Source organism: Anguilla anguilla, chromosome 14 (assembly GCF_013347855.1).
Source record: "Anguilla anguilla isolate fAngAng1 chromosome 14, fAngAng1.pri, whole genome shotgun sequence".
NCBI classification, from domain to species: domain Eukaryota; kingdom Metazoa; phylum Chordata; class Actinopteri; order Anguilliformes; family Anguillidae; genus Anguilla; species Anguilla anguilla.
In genome coordinates this window covers 35,253,451-35,276,576 of record NC_049214.1, presented here as the reverse complement: position 1 = coordinate 35,276,576, position 23,126 = coordinate 35,253,451, and the positions used below count along the sequence as shown (strand labels likewise).

The window sequence follows — 23,126 nt, the reverse complement described above, 5'->3', positions numbered from 1 at the left end:
TGGACTAAACTTGACATTTGACTTGACACATTAGATACCTTTATAACAGCGATTGCTTTTTTTGTTTAGCTTCTTGTTTAACATGATATTACCTGTCATGTGAATAGGTTTTTTCCCCCAATTTCTTTTTATGCTTTATGTCTTTTGGTTATTTGAATACTTTGAATAATTTCCTACCATAGCCCAGAGGTTCTCAAACTCCCCACGCAGTACAAATCCGCAATTAGTCAAAATGAGGCACTATTTCCAGTATAAGGCCTTATTACGTCAGAAATAGGTGTCCATCTGCATAGAATGAATATCCCATATTTTTTCAAGTGGGCATAAAGAGGACTTAACCATTTGGAGATTTTGTGCCAACTTCTGCTCTGTTTAATGAGCTCAATCATGTGTTTGAAGGGACATTTTGATAAACTTGTGAGCTACAGCTGCAGACTGCATTTGTCTGGCTTAAACATTGTAAAGGAGCAGTTTCTGGCCTGATACGTGCTTGGACGAGCATTGGTGTTTACAACCAGAACTGTAATTCCATGCAGGGCTACTGTTGTGCTTCCCTGATTTAAGAATTTTCAAATCAGCCGCTTAAGCTCTCAGTCTCTTTCATTTTTTGTGGATTTTTAAAAAAAAACGTTGCTTTGCTTTAGGTAATGACACTGAACTCCTTAACCCTGATACCCGGAACCCAGAACCAAATGTGTAAAATGAAGAGCTCTGATGCAAAGCAAATGCGTTCAGTCTCCACACCAAGCCTGGTCCTGAAGGGCCACAGGGTCTGCTGGGGTCCCCAGCCCTGATCCTGGAGAGCTGCAGGGTCTGCTGGGGTCCCTAGCCCTGACCCTGGAGAGCTGCAGGGTCTGCTGGGGTCCCCAGCCCTGATCCTGGAGAGCCGCAGGGTCTGCTGGGGTCCCCGGCCCTGATCCTGGAGAGCTGCTGGGTCTACTGGGGTCCCCAGCCCTGGTCCTGGAGAGCTGCAGGGTCTGCTGGGGTCCCCAGCCCTGATCCTGGAGAGCTGCAGGGTCTGCTGGGGTCCCCAGCCCTGATCCTGGAGAGCTGCAGGGTCTGCTGGGGTCCCCAGCCCTGGTCCTGGAGAGTCGCAGTGTCCCTAACCCTAACCCTAACCCTGGCACTTCAGAGAAAGGGATTGTTTCCCTCAGCTGGGACTTTAGTCTTTAGCTCAGTCAGCTAATCATATCTAAAAGTTGTGAGATATTTGTTTGTGAGGTAGTTTCCATATTTAGCATGAGCACCCAACATATTGTGGTCAGGATCCTGTAATACCTATGAGTGTACAGTGTTTAAGAATGGGATTGCCAAACTCTTAGAAACAGATTGAGGAATCACAGCCAAATTATGCTTAGTACACACTCTTTTTCACGTAAGTTGAAGCGTACTGTTTCTCAGTTTGGTTACATCCCTGCCCAATCTGGCCAGTGTTAATTGCCAGGAAATGTAAGCTTGTTTCTCATTGTGCATTTTTATTCATTAAATTTTGCCTAAAACATACTTATTCTAAAAACAAAATACATTTTTAAGGATAACAAACCCAAGATATTAAACAGTGAGCTGTGGAGTTTCCAGCTTTAAGTATTTTTTAAATAAAAACTGAAGACCAGATTTCCTGTCTCTTTCCTGCTCTCTCAAAATGGTGCTCAGACCTTCCCTCCACACTAATTAAATGACTGACAAGTTTGGGGATAGCTTCAGTGACAGTTTGAGGAAAATGGCACCGCAAAGAGAGCTAACTGTGTAAGGTATATACACAGTAACATTCAGCGATACTGAATTATTAGGAAATTGAAGACATTTGGGTGCCCTTAACACTTAGGGACAAATCAACTGCACAACAAACTGTGACAAAAATAAAGTTAATTATGGTGAAGATGAGGCTTGTATCTCTCCATGCATTGTTATTGTGCAAAGTGAACTATGGGATGAACTATGTGTGTTCCACTGCAGTGCCATTGTTTTTCTCATAAGAGGATCTCATGTGTGATTCACCACCTACGGAGAGGACTGTGGACTGGAGTACTTCATTTCCAGAATGCATTTCTGCAGAATATTTTTGCCAATTTTTCTTTTCTGAGTGACAGCTACATTTAAAGAATTTCACATTTTTGTTCTCATTTCAAAGCCTGTCCCTTTCTGATGTGTGTGTGTGTGTGTGTGGGAAGGGGGGGGAGGAGTTGTGAATTATCTGGGTTTCATACTGGCAAACTATTTACTGGCCAGGAGATGTATTTTGCTGTTTTATTATTGAACTATGTCTCCCAGCTTGCAGAAGTGATGCCCAGAATCTGGTCATTCATACAATATTATTTAATTGAAAAATGGAACAGACACCAGAAAAGAGAAGAACCACAGCCAAATCATGCTTTATGCTCTTTTATATGCACGGAACAGTGCAATGCTGGTGGATCAAATTATACAGGCTCAGCTATAGGTTAATGTCACTTCAGAACTGTGCAGTTACCAATGCCCTTGCACATTTTTTTAACAGTGAATGACATACCAAGTACTACACTGTATTAGCAAGGGTGTTAGCAATGGCCTATTGTATGAGACAAAAGCTATTGTAACATTACAATTGTAACATTATTATTGTAACACTGTCAAAGTGTGTTGCACAGCCATGTTATTCTTTCAGTTGATTTAATGGAGGCTCTCACAGGTAACTTGTGTGCCAGACTGGTACTCTCTGTTATAAGCCTGGCACCAGACCTGGGTCAATGACGTATTTGTTTTGGATTCAAATACTTTTCTACGCTTTACTGATCTGGTGTATTGGAACCAATAAAATACTCTCAAATAGTGCAAACCCCGCCTTCTGGTCATATTGGCAGTATTTGAAAAGTATTGAAAAGTATTTGAATCCAAAACAAACACGTATTTGACCCAGGTCTGCCTGGCACCACAAAACACTTCTCAGGATGTAACCAGTACTTTGTAACCATTCCATTACAGGTATTTAGCAAACCCTCTCATCCAGAGCAACCTATGCAATTTATTTTTTACATTTTTTACATAGTATCCATATAGCAAACTGAGAAACACAGCGGAGTGGCAAAGGGGCATGTGTCAAATGTATTACACTTCTTCAACGCCTTAGAACACACTGAGTGTCTAAGCAGGCATTCTCCTCCATGCCTACTGCTGCTACAGTAAGTGCTCTTCTCTGATGGTAAGGCCAAAGTGTCTTCAGATCCCTCAGGACTTTGCTGTCTAAGTTCTCCCCTAATGTGTGCAACTGTTCTTTCTTCTCTGAAAACATCAGTTACAAATTATGTTTGTCAATGAACCAGATTGGTTGAGGTCTTAATTTCTGATACTTAGAGTGTACATATTGAGCTTTAGGACCATGCAGTTGTTGATGGTGTATGAGAAATCACTCTTAGATCAGGGATGGGGAAGTAGAGCCATAGCTGTTTCTGGATTTAATGCTTCTGCTCTTAATTATTAATTAGACATCTATGTGATATGCCATTTTAGCCACATTTCTTGATAAGCTCATAAATGGCTGCTCTTCCCTGAAGGAAATGCTCTACTGTGGTCTGATCTATGAGTAATCCGACACTGGCATGTGCAGCTAATTAGCTAATTGAGCCAAGATAATTGCTGGAAACAAAGAACAGCACACACACACACACACCAGCTGCACACACACTCTGGCCTTTCAGGAGTGAAGTATCCCATTCCTGTTTTTTAGCGCGTGCCCAATTCGCTAATGGCTAATAACTAACTAATCCCATTCTGAGAACAAACAGGTATCCATTCAGGTAGGAAAGGGCACCCTGAGCATCTCCAGTTTGGTCTGCTTTCACAGATGGATTCTTGAATGGTGGTCGAAGCTGCTGCTGTGTATGTGGAAGATCAATGTGTTTCTTCCCATGAAAAGGGGAACAGAGAGGGAATGAACGGGCAATGACGTGCAAAATCAGTTTTTTTTGCAAATGGCGGTTTCTCTTTGTTAATGTGCAGATGAACATAGCACATAACATTACGAGGAAATTGTGTGCGTCAGTAAGCCTAATTACACTTAAAACAATCTGAGTATAAGTCTTTTATAATTGTAGATTATTTTAAATGTGAATAATTTCCACAACTCATTCTTACCACCTTAACAAAGCTGATTTCTGTGGGAAAGACTTAATTGTCATTATTTGGCATTGTGACTTGGCAGGGGGCATTAATGAACACAACTGATCTGGATATTTGTTTACTGCAGAAATGTTTTGTCCGAATGTGACTGGGTCTGTATGAAGTAATCTGTGTCGGGTGTAAGAACATCATACACTGGACAATTATTTGGATCGCATGCTTTTGACTTTCTGCCTTTAGAATTGTTTGTGCTCATGAGGTAAACCCTCTTATTCTTGGAGGGAGGCTTGTTGTGCACAGAAAGTGTAATTTAGGGGTGTTTGAACTGCAGATTATTTTGCAACTTCTGCATAGAAATGAATCCCAGATCTCATTAAAAACATGTGGGTTGTTTGCATGAGGATTCCATTGGAAAGTATCATTTTGAATGCATCCACAATTTTTTATTTTTTCCCTTATAGAGTTTTTGACAGGCTGCAAATTTGTCATTGCCTGCATTCTTGAAACTTTCCCTATGATCTATTTTCATAAATGTTTCCTGGTATATTTTATTGTTTATCTTTTGTTGTTTTGTTTTTTTTTTTGTTTCTTTTTTATTGGATCCTTATAAAATGGTACTCAGTAGATGGTTCATAATTTATTTAGGGAGCAGAACAGTCCTTAAATCCCATGATAAGTAAATATGAAACCCCAGAAATCAGTGGCACAGCAATGGTGCTTATCAGCTTTGTGTAAATGGCTTGACCTCAGTAGTTTGGTGTTTCTGTACACAGTCAGATCCCTCAGGCAGTTTTAATAAAGATGGACTCAATGAGGGCTGAACTGAGACCAAGGACAGTATTTGAAACCCACTTTCAGCATGCAATATACTGCTGCTTTGAAAGAACTGTGTCTTAGATGGGTGTGCTTTTCTGTTTTCATTTTAGCACCATTTGTCTCAGTTCCTGCTTTCCTATAAGAGTCATAAAGCTCTCTTGTGGCTTAACCTTTCAAAACACAAGTCTTAACGTGATTGCGTCTTCACTACGAATATTGTGCAGTGAACTCAACTTGGATAATAATTAAAGGTATGCCAGAGACATCTTTTATTGACAGTCTGACTCCAGACTTCTAAGATATTGCTGCTGAAGGGGTGGATGGGTTTTGCGGTTAACCTGTAACCAGATCAAGTTAGCTGATCTCCTTGCTGTTTTGGTTTTGAAAGGGTTTGTCTGTGTATTGTTGGTCTGGCGCACTTTGAGGTCAAAGTAGACCTCTGCCCCATATATACTGCACTTTCTAAGTGTGTGTGTGTGTAGAATTACAGCTTTGAGTCTTCTCGAGTATGTTTTATGAACTTTTCACATTTAGATTTGGAATCTTTGTCCATTCCTTCTTACAGATTTGCTCCAACTCTGCTCAGTTAGATGAAGGATATCAGTTGACAGCAATTGTTAGGTCATAACACTGATTTTCAAGGGGATTTAAGTCTAGGCTTTGGCTGGGCCATTCAAGATTACTGGCCTTCTTGTTTTTAACCCATTCTTTTGTAGTTTTTGCCATGTACTTTGGATCAGTGCCCTGTTGGAACATGAATAATTACTCTAAACACAGATCTCCTGTGGAATGATGGGAGGTTCTCCTCAGTGATTTGCCCATATTTGGGTCCAACCATCATAGAGGTCTGCATCCTGACCTGAACCCAGGCCTGAAAGTATGCTGTGATGTTTTCAGGTATCGGGCTTATTCTTAGCTCTGTGATGTTGGGTAAAATCAGGTATGGGCCCACTGCTAACTTAGAGGTTTGCAAATAGTACTGTAGCAAAACTTCCACCAGCAGGTGACAACGATAAAGTTTCCAGTTTCCAGTTTTTGTAGTGTAGCATTATGGTCAATTAAAATGGTTGTATTTGACAGCACCGGAGCAACAAACATGTTAATGTCCTGTTTAACAAGGAAAAAACGGTGGTAGGGATGGTGTTTCCTGGTTAAGCACAGTGCTTTGCTTTCCGGCCAAAAAGGTCAACTTTAGCCTCATCAGACCACAAAATCTTCCAGAAGTTCTCAAGGCTTATGAGCTGATGTAATGCTGGTATTTCTCAGCTCTAACTTCTGTCTAGCCGCTCTCCCAAAGAGGCTAAATCTGTGAAGTGCTTGAGAGATTGTCGATCTCTGGACAGCGTCTCCCATTCCTGCCAGAGAGCTCTGCGACTCTTCCAGTGTTGTAGTTGGCCTCTTAGTCACGACTCTTGACAACTTTCCTTCTCCTCCGGTAATGCTCGGTTCAGTGGAATGGCCTGATCTTGATAATGTCTGGGTCGTTCCATATTTTTTACATTTTGTTATAATTTTGTTATAAATTGGACTTAATGGTGTTCTAGGGAACATTCAAAGTGTTGCCGGTGTTTATATCTTTCCCAAGCTTTTTGCGGTCTAACGCCTTAATCGCGAGATCCACGGGCAGATCCTGGGCCTTCTTGACAGCATGACTGATTTGCTTCATTGCTTCTGTTCTGAGTCCCTACAAAGTCAGCGATAATTATTCTACCGTTATGCAGTTGGAGCACAGGTGGAATCAAATTCAATACACTGTAGGTAGCTTATACACGTATGCATCTACAGTCATTTTATTAAAATGTTCAATAAAATAGCATTATCCTCCATTATCCAGCTGCTTTGCCTGAAACTGAAAAAGGCACAAATAATTGTTTTTAAAAGTTTTCTGAAAAGCTGATGAATTAATCACATTAATCAAACTGTTTGTCAGTTTCATGATGAGTGACGGTAACTTGAGGAAAAAAAAAAAAAAACTTTGTTTAACATGTAAAAATTACACCAGTCAATTGAGGACACTTTTTTCAGGGTCATCTGTCCTCAGAATGTGAAGCATCTCATTTGGGCTGGGTCTCTTTCATTCAGCAGTGATGAGCCTGGGTTCAATCGACGTTTGCCCTAATCATTGACTTATCAAATGTGTGAGTGGTGGGATGAAAAAAGGTTTTATGCGTTCATTTAATCTCGGCGATGGCAGAACTCAGAAAACTAATTGTGAAGAATAAATGAACCACTTGAATTTGTTTGAAAGTCAATTTTTGAGCAAATGTTTTTATTGAATCCTGGCCTTTGAGATCCACTTCAGAGAAATGGAGACAGCTTGTTGAACAATGTAGTTGTGTCACTTGCTTTTGGTAATTTTCCTTCCTAAGTGCTGTTTTGCAGAGATCCATTTGAACTCTAGGACATGCCAATAGAGCCAAGTTACTCCAACAATATGAGGGTAGGACTAGAAGACCATTTATACATAAATAAATTGATATATTAAGAGTAATATTTTCTTGATTTATGTAAAAATATCTGTAAATCTCATGCAACGCTTAGAGTAACCAGAAACCAGTCCAAAGAATATTTTTTCTTCAGATTATAGTCATATTGGCTCTGAAAGAAAATGGATTCCGTTCAGCAAAAAAACAATTCCAACCACAATTTTCTATTTTCTATTTTCTGGTAACCCTTGGTCATAAAAATATAATACGTGTGATGCAGTCTCTTCTCTCAGCCAGTCCCAGTCTCTGCCATTTTCTTCAGCCTGCTCTGAATGTGAAAACGGTAACTTACAGAACGAGTCACAAACAAGTAATCACAAACGGCAGCAGTCGGCCTGGAAAGCCAGTTAACAAGTTAGAAGTTTTTATTCCCAGGTGAGACACATAGTGCTGTTTAGTTTATTGAAAATAAAATATTCGCAAACGTCAGTGCTTTAAATCACTGAGGGTGAATAAGCAATGGTAATGCTGTCTTGTTGTGAAGAATGCCTTGAAGAATATCTTGAGATGTGGATAACCTGTGCTCTCCGGTTACTTCGAACTCCAGTGTGGCTTGGAGATTCGGGAGTGGCCCTTTAACCTCAGACAGCTCCCGGGTTAGGAGTACAGCTCAGAGGGGCTGAATAAGACCCTGACACCCCTTGGCTGTGGAATCTGGAATGTTCCCCCCTCAAGGGATCTCACCAAAAAGGTGCTGTCACCCCACTGGGCTAATCCTCATTTTAGAGGGATTGTGAAGGTGGCACCCGGAGAAGGGTTTTATTTAATCACTTTAATTTATGTCCGACTTTGTCATCACCTTTGGACCATGTTTTCTGTGGACCCTGTCTACAGCCCACTAAGTTTGTACAAACCTTTGGTGTGTGTGGATTTTTTAAAAAGAGATGTTTCCATTCTTATAACAAACAACAGGAAATGAACGTGTTCGTCTGGTTTTTCCCCCATCCTTTTCACGCCATTAGAATGTAGCATTAGGATGAGACACAGATATAAATGAGTCTATGGCTGTACCTGGAGAAATGTGGTTGATGGTCAGTGAAGATGGATGCTGCTGTGGCTCTGTCAGGTTTATAGGAAAGCATGCTGTCATTTTCTTTCATATTAGCAAGCAATCTGGACATGTTCTCTTTTGGAGAAGAGAAAGGCAGTATCAATAATCAGATAAAATCATTGCATGTGAAACAATAGCCACAACTATTTTTTAATACCTTCAGTAAAAAAAACTCCGAATTTGGCCACTTGTGATTATAAGCCTGCCAGACTTGTTGCTGCTTCTCCCATCAGATTTATCATTTTAAGAGAGCACAGTTTAGCACAGCCATCCTCTGGAACACACACACAATCATACTGTATGGGTCTACAGTCTATCACAATAGACAACCTGCTGTGTACATGGCGGGGTTTCCTGTCAGTGCAGCATCTCAGTTTTTAAACTATCTCTAGCGTCGCCCTGCTTGGGCGCTAGGGTTTTGGGTAGGGTTAGGGTTATGATAAAAAAATGTATAAATGTTCACACATTAAATCATATTTTTTAAATAGTCAATCATACTATTACAAACATAATAGTATGATTGTATAATAGTATGATAATACATGACCTTACATGATATGTCAGTTTTGGGCACTTGGGCATGTTTGGCACTGATGTTTTCGCATGGTGCAATTGTAAATTCTAAAAATGGGCTTATTCATTATAAATCGTAAACCCTAATGAACATGGTTACTATGGTAATCTAATCTAAATACTAATATGTTGTTCTATTATTGTTTATTATCTCTGAGCAGTGCATTGCGGGGTGGGCTAGGGCACGGCCGCAGTGGAGGGCGCATGATGAGTGCATTTGTTACCGTGTATCACACCTGTGAGAAAAGGACGTGCGTGCCGCGCATGTACACAGTGCGTGATGATAAAGGCCTTGCATTGGACAAGGCCTCCCATGTCTGCCTGACACCCCTGGTCAGGGCCACCGTTCATACTGAGAGATGCCAACGTTTCCTTGCTGAAATATGGGACACAAAGGGATGCGTGTCTGGGTAGGGTGCTATTTATCAAATTAGTCTAAATACATCTGTGGCATGTGGTGACCCCATAGCCACCCCCAATTTGATTGGTTATTCACAAGACCACTCTCTACAGGTCTGGTATTCCAGCCCCCTGGTTTGTTTATCACTGTGTGTTATAGTAATTCTTCAGTGGCAAGTAAAATCTGCTAGACAAAAAGACATAAAACCAATTTTGGCTGAAATAGGGGATGTCCCAGTTAATGTGGGTCTGTTGAGTCCTGACATGCCTCACAGCTGGTGCATGCAGGGTATTGGCTGGTGGGGAAAACAGTGCTGACCAATCATGCATGGCCATCACGTATATCCTTGTGTGACTCTGCTCTGTTCAAACTGTATTTTTGGTTTCGGATACACACTTGTATGTACAACTCGGTGATGAGTATATTTGAGGTCTGAGGAGTAGAATTATCATTGAACATGGACATCCCAAACCCTTCAACATACCTTTAGCACATATTAATTTTGGCATATAATATTGATTTAACATAATTTTACCATCACATTCCCATTTCTCTCTTAGAAGAGGGGTCTTGCTTTATGCAGGTTCTTATGGCAACTGTAATGTTTTTTAACGTTTATTATTATTATCATGCTTTTTTGATGCCACATTATGTCAGAAACAGCTATGCATGCCATGTATAATAAATGTCCTATATTCACATTCTGGGACTTTTAATCAATCAGGTCTTCTAAACTTTGATGTGCTCTATAAGAAACGATTATTTTAGAAAGAGGATACATTTAACTTACTAAATTATAGAGTGACAGGTGAAATCAGTGGGGTCCTAATTGTTGAAAACATGGATACTTCCTCACTGACACTAGACCATCTGTGGAAACTGATCTAGTCAGAGAAAATGGCACTGAGTCAAATCGGTGGCATGTTTAAGGAAGAAATATGGCTTACATAAAATATACTTTTCACAATCATCCAAAGAGTTCAGCTTTAACAAAAACCAGCACACACAAGCGGGCCTCAGGACAGAATTTGAGAACCCCCTACAATGACCTTACTGGATACTTACTTCCTCATATTGTCTATGTGTGTTCAAACCAGGAAGTGTCTAAAACCCACCTTGCCCTTGCATATTGTGACAATAGATATAAAAATCTGGATTTAAAAAAACCTTTTGAATAGATAAGAGGTGTTTGCTTAATGATCTATGAGGTAAAGTGAAAGCGCAGATGTCTGTTCGTGATGCAGTCCAGACCAGCTTTCTCCTTCACTAATGATATCAACACAGCTGGGGAAAGTAAATCTCTGGCTAAAAATAAGAGAATTTTGTCATATGCTATTAAGATTAAATGCCCGCATCTTATTGGATGCCCATAACAAAATATTAAATACTGTGTGGATTATCTGAAGCCTAGAAAAAAAGGATAAAATTCTTTTTTTTCCAAATGCATTTCTTTGTCTGGGACGGCAGCCCTGTCTAAGTAGTTTTGTTTCAGAAGACTGACGTATAGAAAAGTGACTCTCGCTGCAAAGACAGGCACAAAGAGATAAGACCACATCATTAGTCATTCGGGTATTTTGAGGGAGTCAAAAAATAAAGGTTTACTGTTATATCGTTATTTGCTCCATCAGTGTGGAGGAAGTGGTTGCTCAAAAAAAATCCCTGACCGAAATAATACCATGTGACTGAGCTAGCTAGAGGCTTTTTGAAAGGAGACCTCTAGTCCCCAATCTCAATAGTAGATACACCCCAAAATTGAAAACTGGGCTACCACCTAAAATGGGAGAAGCCATTTATTAGGAATAAACAGTATGAGAAAGTATATAAACCAGAAGAATACAAATGTATGAAAACTACAGAAGAATGATATACTTTAATGTATTCTCTTTTATGATGCAATTATGTTGTGTTATATATTTTATTAGAAGTTTCTGGTATTATGTTGTTTATATATCGCACATACATATATCCTCAGTAATAAAGAAAATATAGAATATGCAATATATATTATAACTACATGTTTGTATATTGAATATGTAATTCTTTATATATACCTAATATTGCAACACGTATTGTGTGTGTTCATGTGTGCACATGCAATTTGTATGTGTGGTTCGGTGAGTGTGGGTGCTTTATGCGTGTGTGTGTGTGTGTGTGTGGGTCGGTGAGTGTGGGTGCTTTATGTGTGTGTGTGTGTGTGTGTGTGGGTCGGTGAGTGTGGGTGCTTTATGCGTGTGTGTGTGTGTGTGTGTGTGTGTGTGTGTGTGTGTGGGTCGGTGAGTGTGGGTACTTTATGTGTGTGTGTGTGTGTGTGTGTGGGTCGGTGTGCGTGGGTGCTGTATGTGTGTGTGTGTGTGGGTCGGTGTGCGTGGGTGCTGTGTGTGTGTGTGTGTGTGTGTGTGTGTGTGGGTCGGTGTGCGTGGGTGCTGTATGTGTGTGTGTGTGGGTCGGTGTGCGTGGGTGCTGTGTGTGTGTGTGTGTGTGTGTGGGTCGGTGTGCGTGGGTGCTGTATGTGTGTGTATGTGCATGGTGCATGCTTACTCACTCTAAAGCAGGGGATAAGGCTACTGGCATGCAGAAGTTCTGTAATCTCAGCATTGGGATTGTGAGAAGAGAAGACAGACAAATGTGAATAAGTCTGCAATCTGCCCCTGTCCCAGCTATCTCTGGGCTGGCTTAGTCCACAGTCTCCCTCCACACCGCACCACACTGGTGTAATTACAGAATCGATCATCCATGGCTGTGTCTCTGGTTTACCTCCCGGGTTTGGCAGAATATCATTAGACTGATTTTTACTGTGTTGGCAAATGCAGGTGTAAATTCACAGGGACATGCAGTTTGGAATCTGGTTTGCACCTGTCTGGAGTGGCAAACTACAATACCTTCATAATCACCACATCTTTTAACATTTAGGTGACATGACCCATGATTGTACCTACCTTCCGTGCAGCTAAAAACCAACTTAGGTTCCCATGTTTGTGTATTACCCCACACCGTGTGCGGTTTGGCCCACAGAAGATTCTGTTTCCTTTGTTCCATCGCGTCCATTTTAATGTGTCTCAGCAGCTCAGCAGGTCATATTTAGCATCTCTGTATGAACAAATACGGAGGGGAACGTCTCAAATCATAGGAACGGAGTCAGCGGACCTGTGCAGAGTCAGTGCGCTGTGCATTGCCGGGTCAGGACATTTCCGTCCGAAATCTGACAGCGAGCCTACAGATTCCCCTCAGAAGCGTCTGCGTCGGGAGGGTGATCTCCACCGGAGTGAAAACTCCCACAGCTGGGCTAACAGCAGCACTCTCAGCCCTGTGTCTGTACCTGCCTGGAGCACAGCACAGTCCCCCACAGACACAGCATCTGCCTTCTGGGCTTTAAAAAGGCCCCATTTAGCCGACGAGAACTTACCACTCACAACATGGGGAAAGAGCTGCTTAACCCTGTGCTGTCCTGTGCAGTGGTAGCTGGTGTCGGGGGGGGGGGGGGGGGGGATTTCACACTTCAACTTCGGCATCTATTCTATTGAGAAGTGACTAATATCTTTTTTTTTTAATTGCAGTGGAGCTTTTCAGATATGAGGTCAAAAGTTCACAGCAGTATCAACTGAACTGTGCCCGTTTAGGGCTGTTAAAAAAGGCAAGCGGCGTGCATAAATATACTGGGGTTGGACAAAATAACAGAAACATACACATGAAAAAGGACTTCAACTTTGAACTAAATCACAATTACAAAGGCAGCTAAGCAGGTGAGTCATATGAAGTTGAATGCCTGTTAGCAGCATGTGTCAGCTATAAAAGAGGTTTGATATTCAGCACTTTGATATGCAAGTTTCTGAAGCAACATGAAGCTACTAACAGAGTTCTAAAGAGGCCAAGTAGTCACTGACCTAACTGCAGGCGAATCGGTCAGAAAGACTGAAAAATTATTAAGTTATTTTAAAAAATAAGCAAAATTATTCGAAGTATTACATTGTGCCAAGGGAAATTATGTTGTGTTGAAAACAATGGCAGCATATGCCAAACTCAGACTGTACCAGCAAAAGAGGAAGAGTGATCTCAAGTTGAAGCTCACCAACAGAAATAGAGACTTAACAGAGTAGTTGCTTAGCACCCCCAAAACCACAGTCTCAAAAATGACAGCAGAATTGAATCAATACCTATCTAAAAACTGTATGTTGTGAGTTTCACAAAGCTGGTGTTTATGGCAGGACCACCATTAAGAAACCTCTTGTGTCCGAGGCTACTGTACAAAGAGACATAGCCTGAAAAACAGAGGGGGATAGCGGTCAGAAAGCACAATGTCCTGCCCTGTGTTTCTTCTCCCCCATGAACTTGGCCAGCTGATTTCTCTCATTATTTCTACCTCCTGGCGGAGGAACTGCGTTAATTTGCAGTTTTAGCATTTGTATTGAGGTTGTCTGCACATGGCTGTCACTCAAAACAGGCAAAGCTACCCAAAGGCCGACTCCTGCAGTTTCATAAATATTTGACCAGGTCTGGGTTGTCGTGGCTCAGACGGCACTTCTGCAGCACCTAAGTTGAGGAACACAGTAAGCCCAGTCGGTGTTATCTACCACCCCCCCGCCCCCCCCCGCCCCCCGCCCCCCGCCCCCACGTCCCCTCTTTATCTCTGGTTGATACCTCGAGCAGCTTTGAGCTGCCTGGTGAGTGTTTGAAAGTAACACCTTACAAATGCAAGGCCGGTCTGAAAGATTATAAAGAAAGATTGAATTCCCCAAATTCATTTTTAGCACTCACTTTATCACATTGTCAGTGGTTTCATAAAAAATGCAATTCAAAATGCTTGATAAGTGTCATAGGTTAGTGCTGTTAGATATTGTTTCTGTGACTGCCCAAGCAAGGAAAGAAACACTTCCATATAGTAAAAACCTCAATTTGAAAAAATAATAAAACATTGCTTAAAAGTTTGTGAAATTATCAGTAATCATTAACAATATTCTATGTTAACCACCTGTGGTCATTGCCAGAATTATTTTGATGTACCCCTATCCCAATTATGCCCATTTACTCCAGTGAACATTTGTTTTTATAAGCCTTAGTTTTATTAAATTTATTATCCTCCTTTATTTATAATGGGTTTGACTTCACAGAGTTTTCAGGGATTTATTCATTTATTACATTTTCCACAAATTTGCTGCAATTTTTCATATTTTACCCATCTTGGAAAGACCGATTGATTTTTAAAGCAAGCTTATCACTAGGCTTCTTGGGGGAGAGCAGACAGTCACTCAGGCTCCTCTGAAACAGACGACGTCAAGCCTCTGCTTCTTGTCTCCCAGCAGCTTACTGGTTAAGCTCACACAGACCTTGAGGGCCAGACTTACTGAAGGGTTGCCACTGCTTTTTGATGCAAAAGCAATCAGTGCAAGGTTGCAGTGGGTCACAATCGCTAATAGGGTGTGACCTGCAGGGATTACATCCCTCCTTTTAAAACACAGTTACATTTTTTTCATCCGTATGTATAACTTGGGTGATCGAGTTAACACAGGGTGGAGAAAGGCAGTACGTGCATAAAACTGGAACCCCATTACCAAATACTGCTGCCCAATGTGGAGGGGGCCTCAGTTAATATTGGACTACTAGGGCAAAAAGAATTACGCAAGATTACCAGATTTCTGACAACTATGAGTCAGCCTACAGTATATAGAGGAGGTAAGGGATCTGGTCGTGTGGGATTACAGACACCAACGTCTCCTTCTTCAACATCAGCGAAACTAAGAAGCTGGTAGCTGACTTCAGGAAGCTGAGAGGAAGACCCGCCGATCAACCCTGAAGGGGCCACAGTGGAGAGGGTCCTCAGCTTCCAGTGTATTGCCGTCCATTTCCCCAAGAACCTCACACGCTCCTGTAAGGCACAATAGAGTCTGTCCTTCTAAAGGAGGCTGAGGACATTTGGGATGCCCTCTGAACTCTCTCCAACTACTTCAGACGTGCAGTGGAGAGCACCAAGCAGCAGCTGCTCTGTCCTGAGGACTGCGAGGCTCTTCAGCGGGTGGTGAAGACAGCTCAGTCCATCTGTGGGGCTGCACCTGTACCAGTCTAACCCTAACCCCAACCTATACACGCCTACTGTCTGGCTGGCAGTACTGGAGCATTAAATGCTGAATCTCCAGACTTGAGAGACTATTTCTGCGGACAGGCTATCAGACCTTTTATCAATGCACATTAATCCTCTTAGCACTTCACAAAACTACACAGTAAAATGTCCAGTGTTAACTCTAGCAAAGTACATATGAGTTTAATAGGGACCATATGTACTATCTAAGCGTTGAATTAACACATCTTACTGTGTATGGATACTCCACCATTGCTCATTTTCATACTGTCATAATGTATTATATGTATACTGTATGCTGTTGGATTTCTACTTTGTGCACACTTTTGTTTTTTTTATTGAACAATTTAATTGCATTTTGTAATATTTTTAATGTATTGTTTTTTGTGCCTCTATTCTTATTTCTTTTTCATATATTACCTGATTTATTGCACTGTGAAGTAGGTGCCTACAAGTAGGCATTTCATTGTTCTGTGCATTTGACAAGGAGAGATAATATGTAAATTAGGTAAATTAAGTGTTCTAATTTACTAAAGGATGCCTTTGTGCCTCTCCTTTTGTGTGTGGATATCAAGAACTCCTGAAAGCAGCCAGTAATTTGCTGAACACTGACATAACCTAGCTCACATTCTGTAAAAGGTATCTTTAAAAGGAGTTCTCTCTCCCAAACATGGCAGCAGTCATCTGAGCCAGGTTCTTAGTTTCATTTTGGTATGAGTAATTAATTCAAGTTCATGTCACTCCAAATTTCTCTCTCTCTCCAAATTATCCATTTGTGTGATATTCCTGTGGTATGATATGGCATTGTGATGTTGTACCTCCTTGACCATTCGTCCTTACCTCTATTTTATGCTATGTAACTTTAAGTTTTCTTTTTCTTGTGACTGCCTTGTTACTTGTGCTTGGTTGCTCTCTATCTGTTTCTTGACACCTTGAAATCTGGACATGTAAGCATTCCATTCTGTTTTGGATTTTTTAAATGGGTATCTTCTACTGCAAAATTGCAAATGAGGGCGTTTCAATTCTTTGATTGTATAATTAGAACCGGTCTTGGTAAATCAGTTGTTAATGTGTCAGTGTGACTGCAACAGTGCCGCAATATATAGCTAATGTTTTTGTGTTGAGACTATTCTAAATCAGGAGGTCCATCTGTCTGCCCGGGTGGCACTGTGACCAATTATTCATGACCCCACCAGCATCAGTACTGGAACAGTGCCCTGTCAGATACCAGACTGTGGGACCCATCCACATGCTGGAACAGTGCCCTGTCAGATACCAGACTGTGGGACCCATCCACACGCTAGAACAGAGCCTTATCAGATACCAGACTGTAGGGTTCATCCACACCCTGGAACAGAGCCTTATCAGATACCAGATACCAGACTGTGGGGCCCATCCATGCACTGGAACAGTGCCTTATCAGATACCAGACCACCACACTGTGGGGCCCATCCATGCACTGGAACAGTGCCTTATCAGATACCAGACCACCACACTGTGGGTCCCATCCGTGCACTGGAACAGTGCCTTATCAGATACCAGACCACCACACTGTGGGGCCCATCCATGCGCTGGAACAGTGCTTTATCAGATACCAGACCACCACACTGTGGGGCCCATCCACACCCTGGAACAGTGCCTTATCAGATACCAGACCAGGCTGTTGGTAACAACACTGTTGTAGTCATTTTGCACCTTATTTCTAACACCCTCATACTACAGCTTTCAAACTGTTGCATGTTATAAATGGGTCCATATCTCACATACTTCTCAAGAACACACTGGAGAGAGCTTTTTTTTTTAGTTGGTTAAATTTGTTGTGAATCTAGTCTTCTATCTATTGTGGAAAACTTTTTGGTGTGACTGTACGTAATTAGAGTTAATTTCACGCAGAAATATGTTTATTCCGCGGCCTGATTTGTGGTGGGTGAGTATGGGGTCTGAGACTGGTGCTGTACTGGCTCTGATGAACAGGTCTCTCTTGCTTCACAGAGGGGCCACAGGGTCTTGCTTGGAGGAATCCCAGCTGACGACCTCCATGCAGGTGACCAGTGATGGACACAGAATCAGGTCCAACAGAAAAGTAAGGAGGCGATCCATGACCGAACCAGCGTTGAAAACCCTCTCTTCAAGTCATATAGACTGGATAATGGCAGATTCTTTCTTTTTTGACTGATCTTGCCATTTTTTCTTTCAATATTAATTTAATTTGCATAACATTTTAATAATGAATTGAAATTGTGTTGGCTTTCATGCAGATTAATGTTGTAATCAGTATGTGGTGATAACTGATAGGCTTGTAGTAAACTAGCAGCATTCTGCAGTTTGAATTTTATTGATGTAGACGTGGATTTTTTTCCCCTTAGGACTAGACTGCTCATTAATCTTACTTATTGGCTGTTTGATTATAGATAATTTCTTGTCATTTTGTTAAGACTGAGTGGGAGTACTGTTAACACAATGTATTTACAGTTCAATCAATGAAGAGGTCAACCCTGAGCAAGTACTGAACCCCGCGGAGAGAATCATTCTGAGCGTGTTCCTGGCAACACTCATCATCATGACTGTTCTCGGGAACCTCCTGGTCATGGTGGCTTTGTGCAAAGACCGGCACCTAAGGTAAGGCCACTTCCTCTCTTCTGCTCACCACTTTCTGTGCTATGCCTTAAGTCCTCCCTCTGAGACACCGAGAAAGGCACTTCAAGAGGCTGGCATGTACAAAATAATTGAGAGTTGAAATTTATCCTGAAATTAGCCTTGGGGTATGGAATCATGGTAAATGGTAAATGGACTGCATTTATATAGCGCTTTTATCCAAAGCGCTTTACAATTGATGCCTCTCATTCGCCAGAGCAGTTAGGGGTTAGGTGTCTTGCTCAAGGACACTTTGACATGCCCAGGGCGGGGTTTGAACCGGCAACCCTCCGACTGCCAGACAATCGGTCTTACCTCCTGAGCTATGTCGCCCCCTGTCGCACTGTGAATCATGCTGACTGACGCTTGTTGAGAATAGCACCGTGCTTTTATTCAGTTGAATCTGTGGAAGAAAAAGGGGATCTTTTTCAGTTAGCCTGTTTGCACTCCTTTAGTTGCTGCTGAATGCTTATACTCGGATCTTAGATGCTGATTGGTCAAACTTGTCCCTTTGCCTTTATATGAAAGCAAGCTTCTGCAGGGTAAAAACAGGGCAAATTTTAATGCAATATTACTATTTGCTGAATTTAACAGTTGAAAAATAAAACAGTAAATGTGGCATATACAAAAGTTTGGGCAAAATTCCAGTTGATCCATGAATGCTTTTTTTAAGGTCTCAGAATTTGATTGGCTCTTTAAAGCAAATGGTAAATGGACTGCATTTATATAGCGCTTTTATCCAAAGTGCTTTACAATTGATGCCTCTCATTCGCCAGAGCAGTTAGAGGTTAGGGGTTAGGTGTCTTGCTCAAGGACACTTCGACATGCCCAGGGCGGGGTTTGAACCGGCAACCCTCCGACTGCCAGATAATCGGTCTTACCTCCTGAGCTATATCGCCAGATGAACGTAATAAATTTGGAGTTTAATAATGTGGTGTTACAGACTGGAGAAAAGGATAAGATTAGTCCCTCTGGATAACAGCATCTGCTGTATGCCCAAAATGTACAAATATAAACTGTCTGAAGAAGTATTGTGTTTGAAAAAATAGCCTACATTAGCATAGCACAGAGACAGGGGCTTGAGGAGAGGGTGCCTCCTTTAAGACACAAATTTTACTGCACTGTGACATATATTTAAGTATACCTGTTCAATCATACGCATCTTTGTTTTCCCGATGTTATCGGCAATTTATTTAAATTGCTTTGAGTGCGTGGTTGCCATGGTGACCATTGGTTCCCCTCTCGCTCCTGGTGAAATGCATGCAGCTTATCTCTTGTGAAGTGGCCCTTCACAGAGAGCAACCGGGCATGCTTCTGTGAAGTCCTCTCTATCACGTCTGCGGTGCCCTTTCTGCTTTTCCAGATCCACGTGGTTAATTTATTCATCTTTGAAAAGATCCCCATGCGAAACAAATGACCTTCTCAGCAAGAAAACGGGTCTACAAATAACATGGTCAGACCTGTCGTGGGAATAAAGGACTATTTCGTATGTTTGCGTCTACCGGCAGGACAAAATGGGACCTCGCTGAAAATTGGTTCCAAAGAACTGGACTTTTTTTTGTTTTGTTTTGTTGGGATGTTTCATTGGCCTTTGCAACAGCACCAGACAAAAGCAGACTTACTTATCTACAGGGATATTTCACAGTGCATGTCTTTAGAAGAAAAAAGGTTTTATTGTTGAGATGCTGTATTGAACTCGCCTTGGCAATTTTTTCTTTAACATTCTATTTCCACTCAGTACTTATAACCAGTTTCTGCTCTTATTGTGCTCACACCCAATTTGATGAACTTTTGCATAAATTCCTTGGCCTTGTTATGTTGTTGGACATAGTGTTACACCTGTGTTAATGTAATCCTGGAAGTGTCAGCAAATGTGCAACTGCTAGTTCTTTTATCAAAGTATTACTGATTGAAGCCGGTTGTGTTTCTGAGAATATGCATATTGTGTGGTGCAAAATTCCCAGTTAATATTTATTTGAGCTGAAGATGGATATGCTTTGTTTAACTGAGAAAAGCCCTGTCATGCTTTATGTGAGATGTATACGCATGCAGTGGTGTTTCAAAATGTTTTATTAACAATTAGTTCTGAATTATCTCAGCTAGTTTATGTACTATTACTTCAAATGTCTCAGATATAAAATGTCTATTTTAACAGGATAAGAGAAGAATTTGCATTAGTCACGGAAACTAAATGTAATTTCCCATTTTGAAACTGATGGTAATAAGACAATAAGCGACAATAAGACATGATATGTGCCACATCGCGAAAGGCAAAGGGATTTGTTATCCTAACTTGCTACGTATCAGGAATTATACCCTAACCCCTTAATGGAAACGGATCACTACGAAGTAATTCCCAGTGAATAAATATTTACAGCATGCTAACAGCCCTCTCTGAATTAAACAATGTTACGGGACACTGGGTTACAGGCCTATAAAGGAAAGGTAGCACTTCACAGCGTGTTTAATCCAGCAGAGAGAAAGGTCATGTGACTGAGGAAGCTATTTGCCCAGATTGCCCTTACTGAGGTGTCAAGTAGAGATCCTCTTCAGAATCTTTGTGAAGGTAGACAACTTGGAGATCTGGGGATTTAAAAGTACTATTTCAATTTTGGTGTATGCTTTTTGGGCGGCATGGTGGTGTAGTGGTTAACACTTTCGCCTCACAGCAAGGGTTTGAATCTGGGGTCCTTTCTGTGTGGAGTTTGCATATTCTCCCTGTGGGGGTTTCCTCCGGGTACTCTGGTTTCCTCCCACAGTCCAAAGACATGCAGGTAGGCTAACTGGAGACTCTAAATTGTCCATAAGAATGAGTGTGTGAGTGAATGGGGAATGAATGGTGTGAGTGCCCTCCGATAGATTGGCGGTCTGTCGAGGGTGTATTCCTACCTCTCGCCCAATGCACACTGGGATAGGCTCCAGCCCCCCCTGCAACCCTGCTCAGGATAAGCAGGTTTAGATGATGGATGGATGTATGCTTTTTTTTTTGGGGGGGGGGGGGTCGGACAGTTTCTGTATGCAAGGAAGGGTATTTTATTTCTGAAATTCTGACATTGTATTTAGCAATTTGTATGTGGGATTTTGAGAAAAATTCACTCCAAGTAACAAAGGAAATACACTTCAAGTGACTCCAGTCCTGTTTGTGCGGTAATGTTTCCAGAAGCTGTATGTACAGTGGAATGCAAAATTTGGGCACCCTGGTCAAATTATATGTTTTGTGTAATTTCTTAGTGAAAAGTAACACAATACAACTTTTGCAGGGTACAAACTTAAGCGTGACTTACATATTTCTGTAAATATTAATGCACAATTGCTATATATTTGCTGAATTTAACAGTTGAAAAAATTAAATAATAAATGTGGCATGTACAAAAGTTTAGGCACCCTTCCAGTTGATCCACTGATGTTTTTTTTTAAGGTCTCAAAACTTGATTGAGTCTTTAAAGCCTTAAATTAGGCCCAACGAACACAACAAATACAGAGTTTAGTAATCTGGCTTTCCAGATTGAGGGAAAAGGTGGTATTAGAAAATGGACTGTTGTTAAAAGCATTACCTCCACACTGCTGAGCAGGGATGTGCACGGAGAGCCGTATCCATGTCCTACCTTCAGTCACTGAGGCTTTGACTTAATTGAGGTCTGCATTTTCTGCCCTTTGGAAGCGTGGACTTGTTTGCAGCTTTTGTACATTTCTCGCCTTGTCCTGATCATATCCAGTGAGTCCTCCTTCCCCCCCCCCCCCCTCCAATTTCAACATTTATTATCCCTTTTCTCTCAGCTGTCAGCCTCATCTTCTTTCCCTCTCTACTCTGCCCAGGAAAAAGAAGACTAACTACTTCATTGTGTCGCTCGCTTTTGCCGACCTCTTGGTGGCGCTGGTGGTGATGCCGTTCGCGGCTATTGAGCTGACCACTGGCCGCTGGAGTTACGGGGAGACCTTCTGCCTGGTCCGCACCTCGCTGGACGTCCTGCTGACAACTGCCTCCATCCTGCACCTGTGCTGCATTGCTCTCGACAGGTAAGAACACAGGTACGAGCGCGAGACAGGTAAGAGAACACACTCACACACACTGGACAGGTCAGAACACAAACTGGACAGATATGAGCACTAGACAGGTAAGAGAACACATTCACACACACTGGACAGGTCAGAACACAAACTGGACAGGTATGAGCACTAGACAGGTAAGAGAACACATTCACACATGCTGGACAGGTCAGAACACAAACTGGACAGGTATGAGCACTAGACAGGTAAGAGAACACATTCACACATGCTGGACAGGTAGGAATACAAACTGGACAGGTACGAGCACAAGACAGGTAAGAGAACACATTCACACATGCTGGACAGGTAAGAATACAAACTGGACAGGTACGAGCACTAGACAGGTAAGAGAACACATTCACACACACTGGACAGGTAAGAATACAAACAGGACAGTGACTGTACTGGAGAGCAGAGACTGTACAGTGACTACTACAGAGGCGAAACTGCTAGACCAGAGATTTCTGTCTAGTCCATATTTTCCTTATTCAGGGTTGTTACCGGTTCGTATGAATATAACTAATTAAATTTTGTATTAAAATGATATGCATTTAACTGTTGTGCATATCCAGGGACCCATGATAAATGTACAGGAAGGCCACGGTATATTGTTTCTCACTGCAGCCTGAGTCAGTTTATGAATTTCATACGCTGAATTTGATGTCTTCTTTTTTCATCAACAATTTCCATTATTGGAGGAAGCGGGTTCTCAGACTAATGTACAGCTTGTGCTGCTTCGACTGTTGAGTCACCAGATGCCGCCCCCACAAATTGTGCACCTACTTTCGCCTCTTCTGTGTTTTATTTGTTTTGTGATATGCACTTACTGTGCTTTAGCTAGTCCCACTGTCTGTTTGTCATATTTTCTTGGGTCCAGACTGTGTAGTTCTTTCTGATTTTCATGCAGTGAAGTAAATGGTTCCAATTTTTTAGCTGCTTTTGGTCCGTGCTTCG

The 23,126-nt window shown here is 41.7% G+C and overlaps 1 protein-coding gene across 5 annotated transcripts in view; it reads left to right on the top strand.

Moving 5' to 3' along the window:
- The window catches only part of si:dkey-247m21.3 (5-hydroxytryptamine receptor 4), a 94,168-nt gene that overhangs the window by 15,888 nt on the left and 55,154 nt on the right, over positions 1-23,126 (top strand). For all 5 annotated transcript variants that reach the window (XM_035391128.1, XM_035391124.1, XM_035391125.1 and 2 more), the window contains exons 2-4: positions 17,484-17,574; positions 17,964-18,110; positions 21,942-22,142. In XM_035391128.1, coding sequence (XP_035247019.1) covers positions 17,546-17,574; positions 17,964-18,110; positions 21,942-22,142 — 377 coding nt within the window. In that variant the 5' untranslated portion in view covers positions 17,484-17,545. The remainder of the gene's footprint in view (positions 1-17,483; positions 17,575-17,963; positions 18,111-21,941; positions 22,143-23,126) is intronic.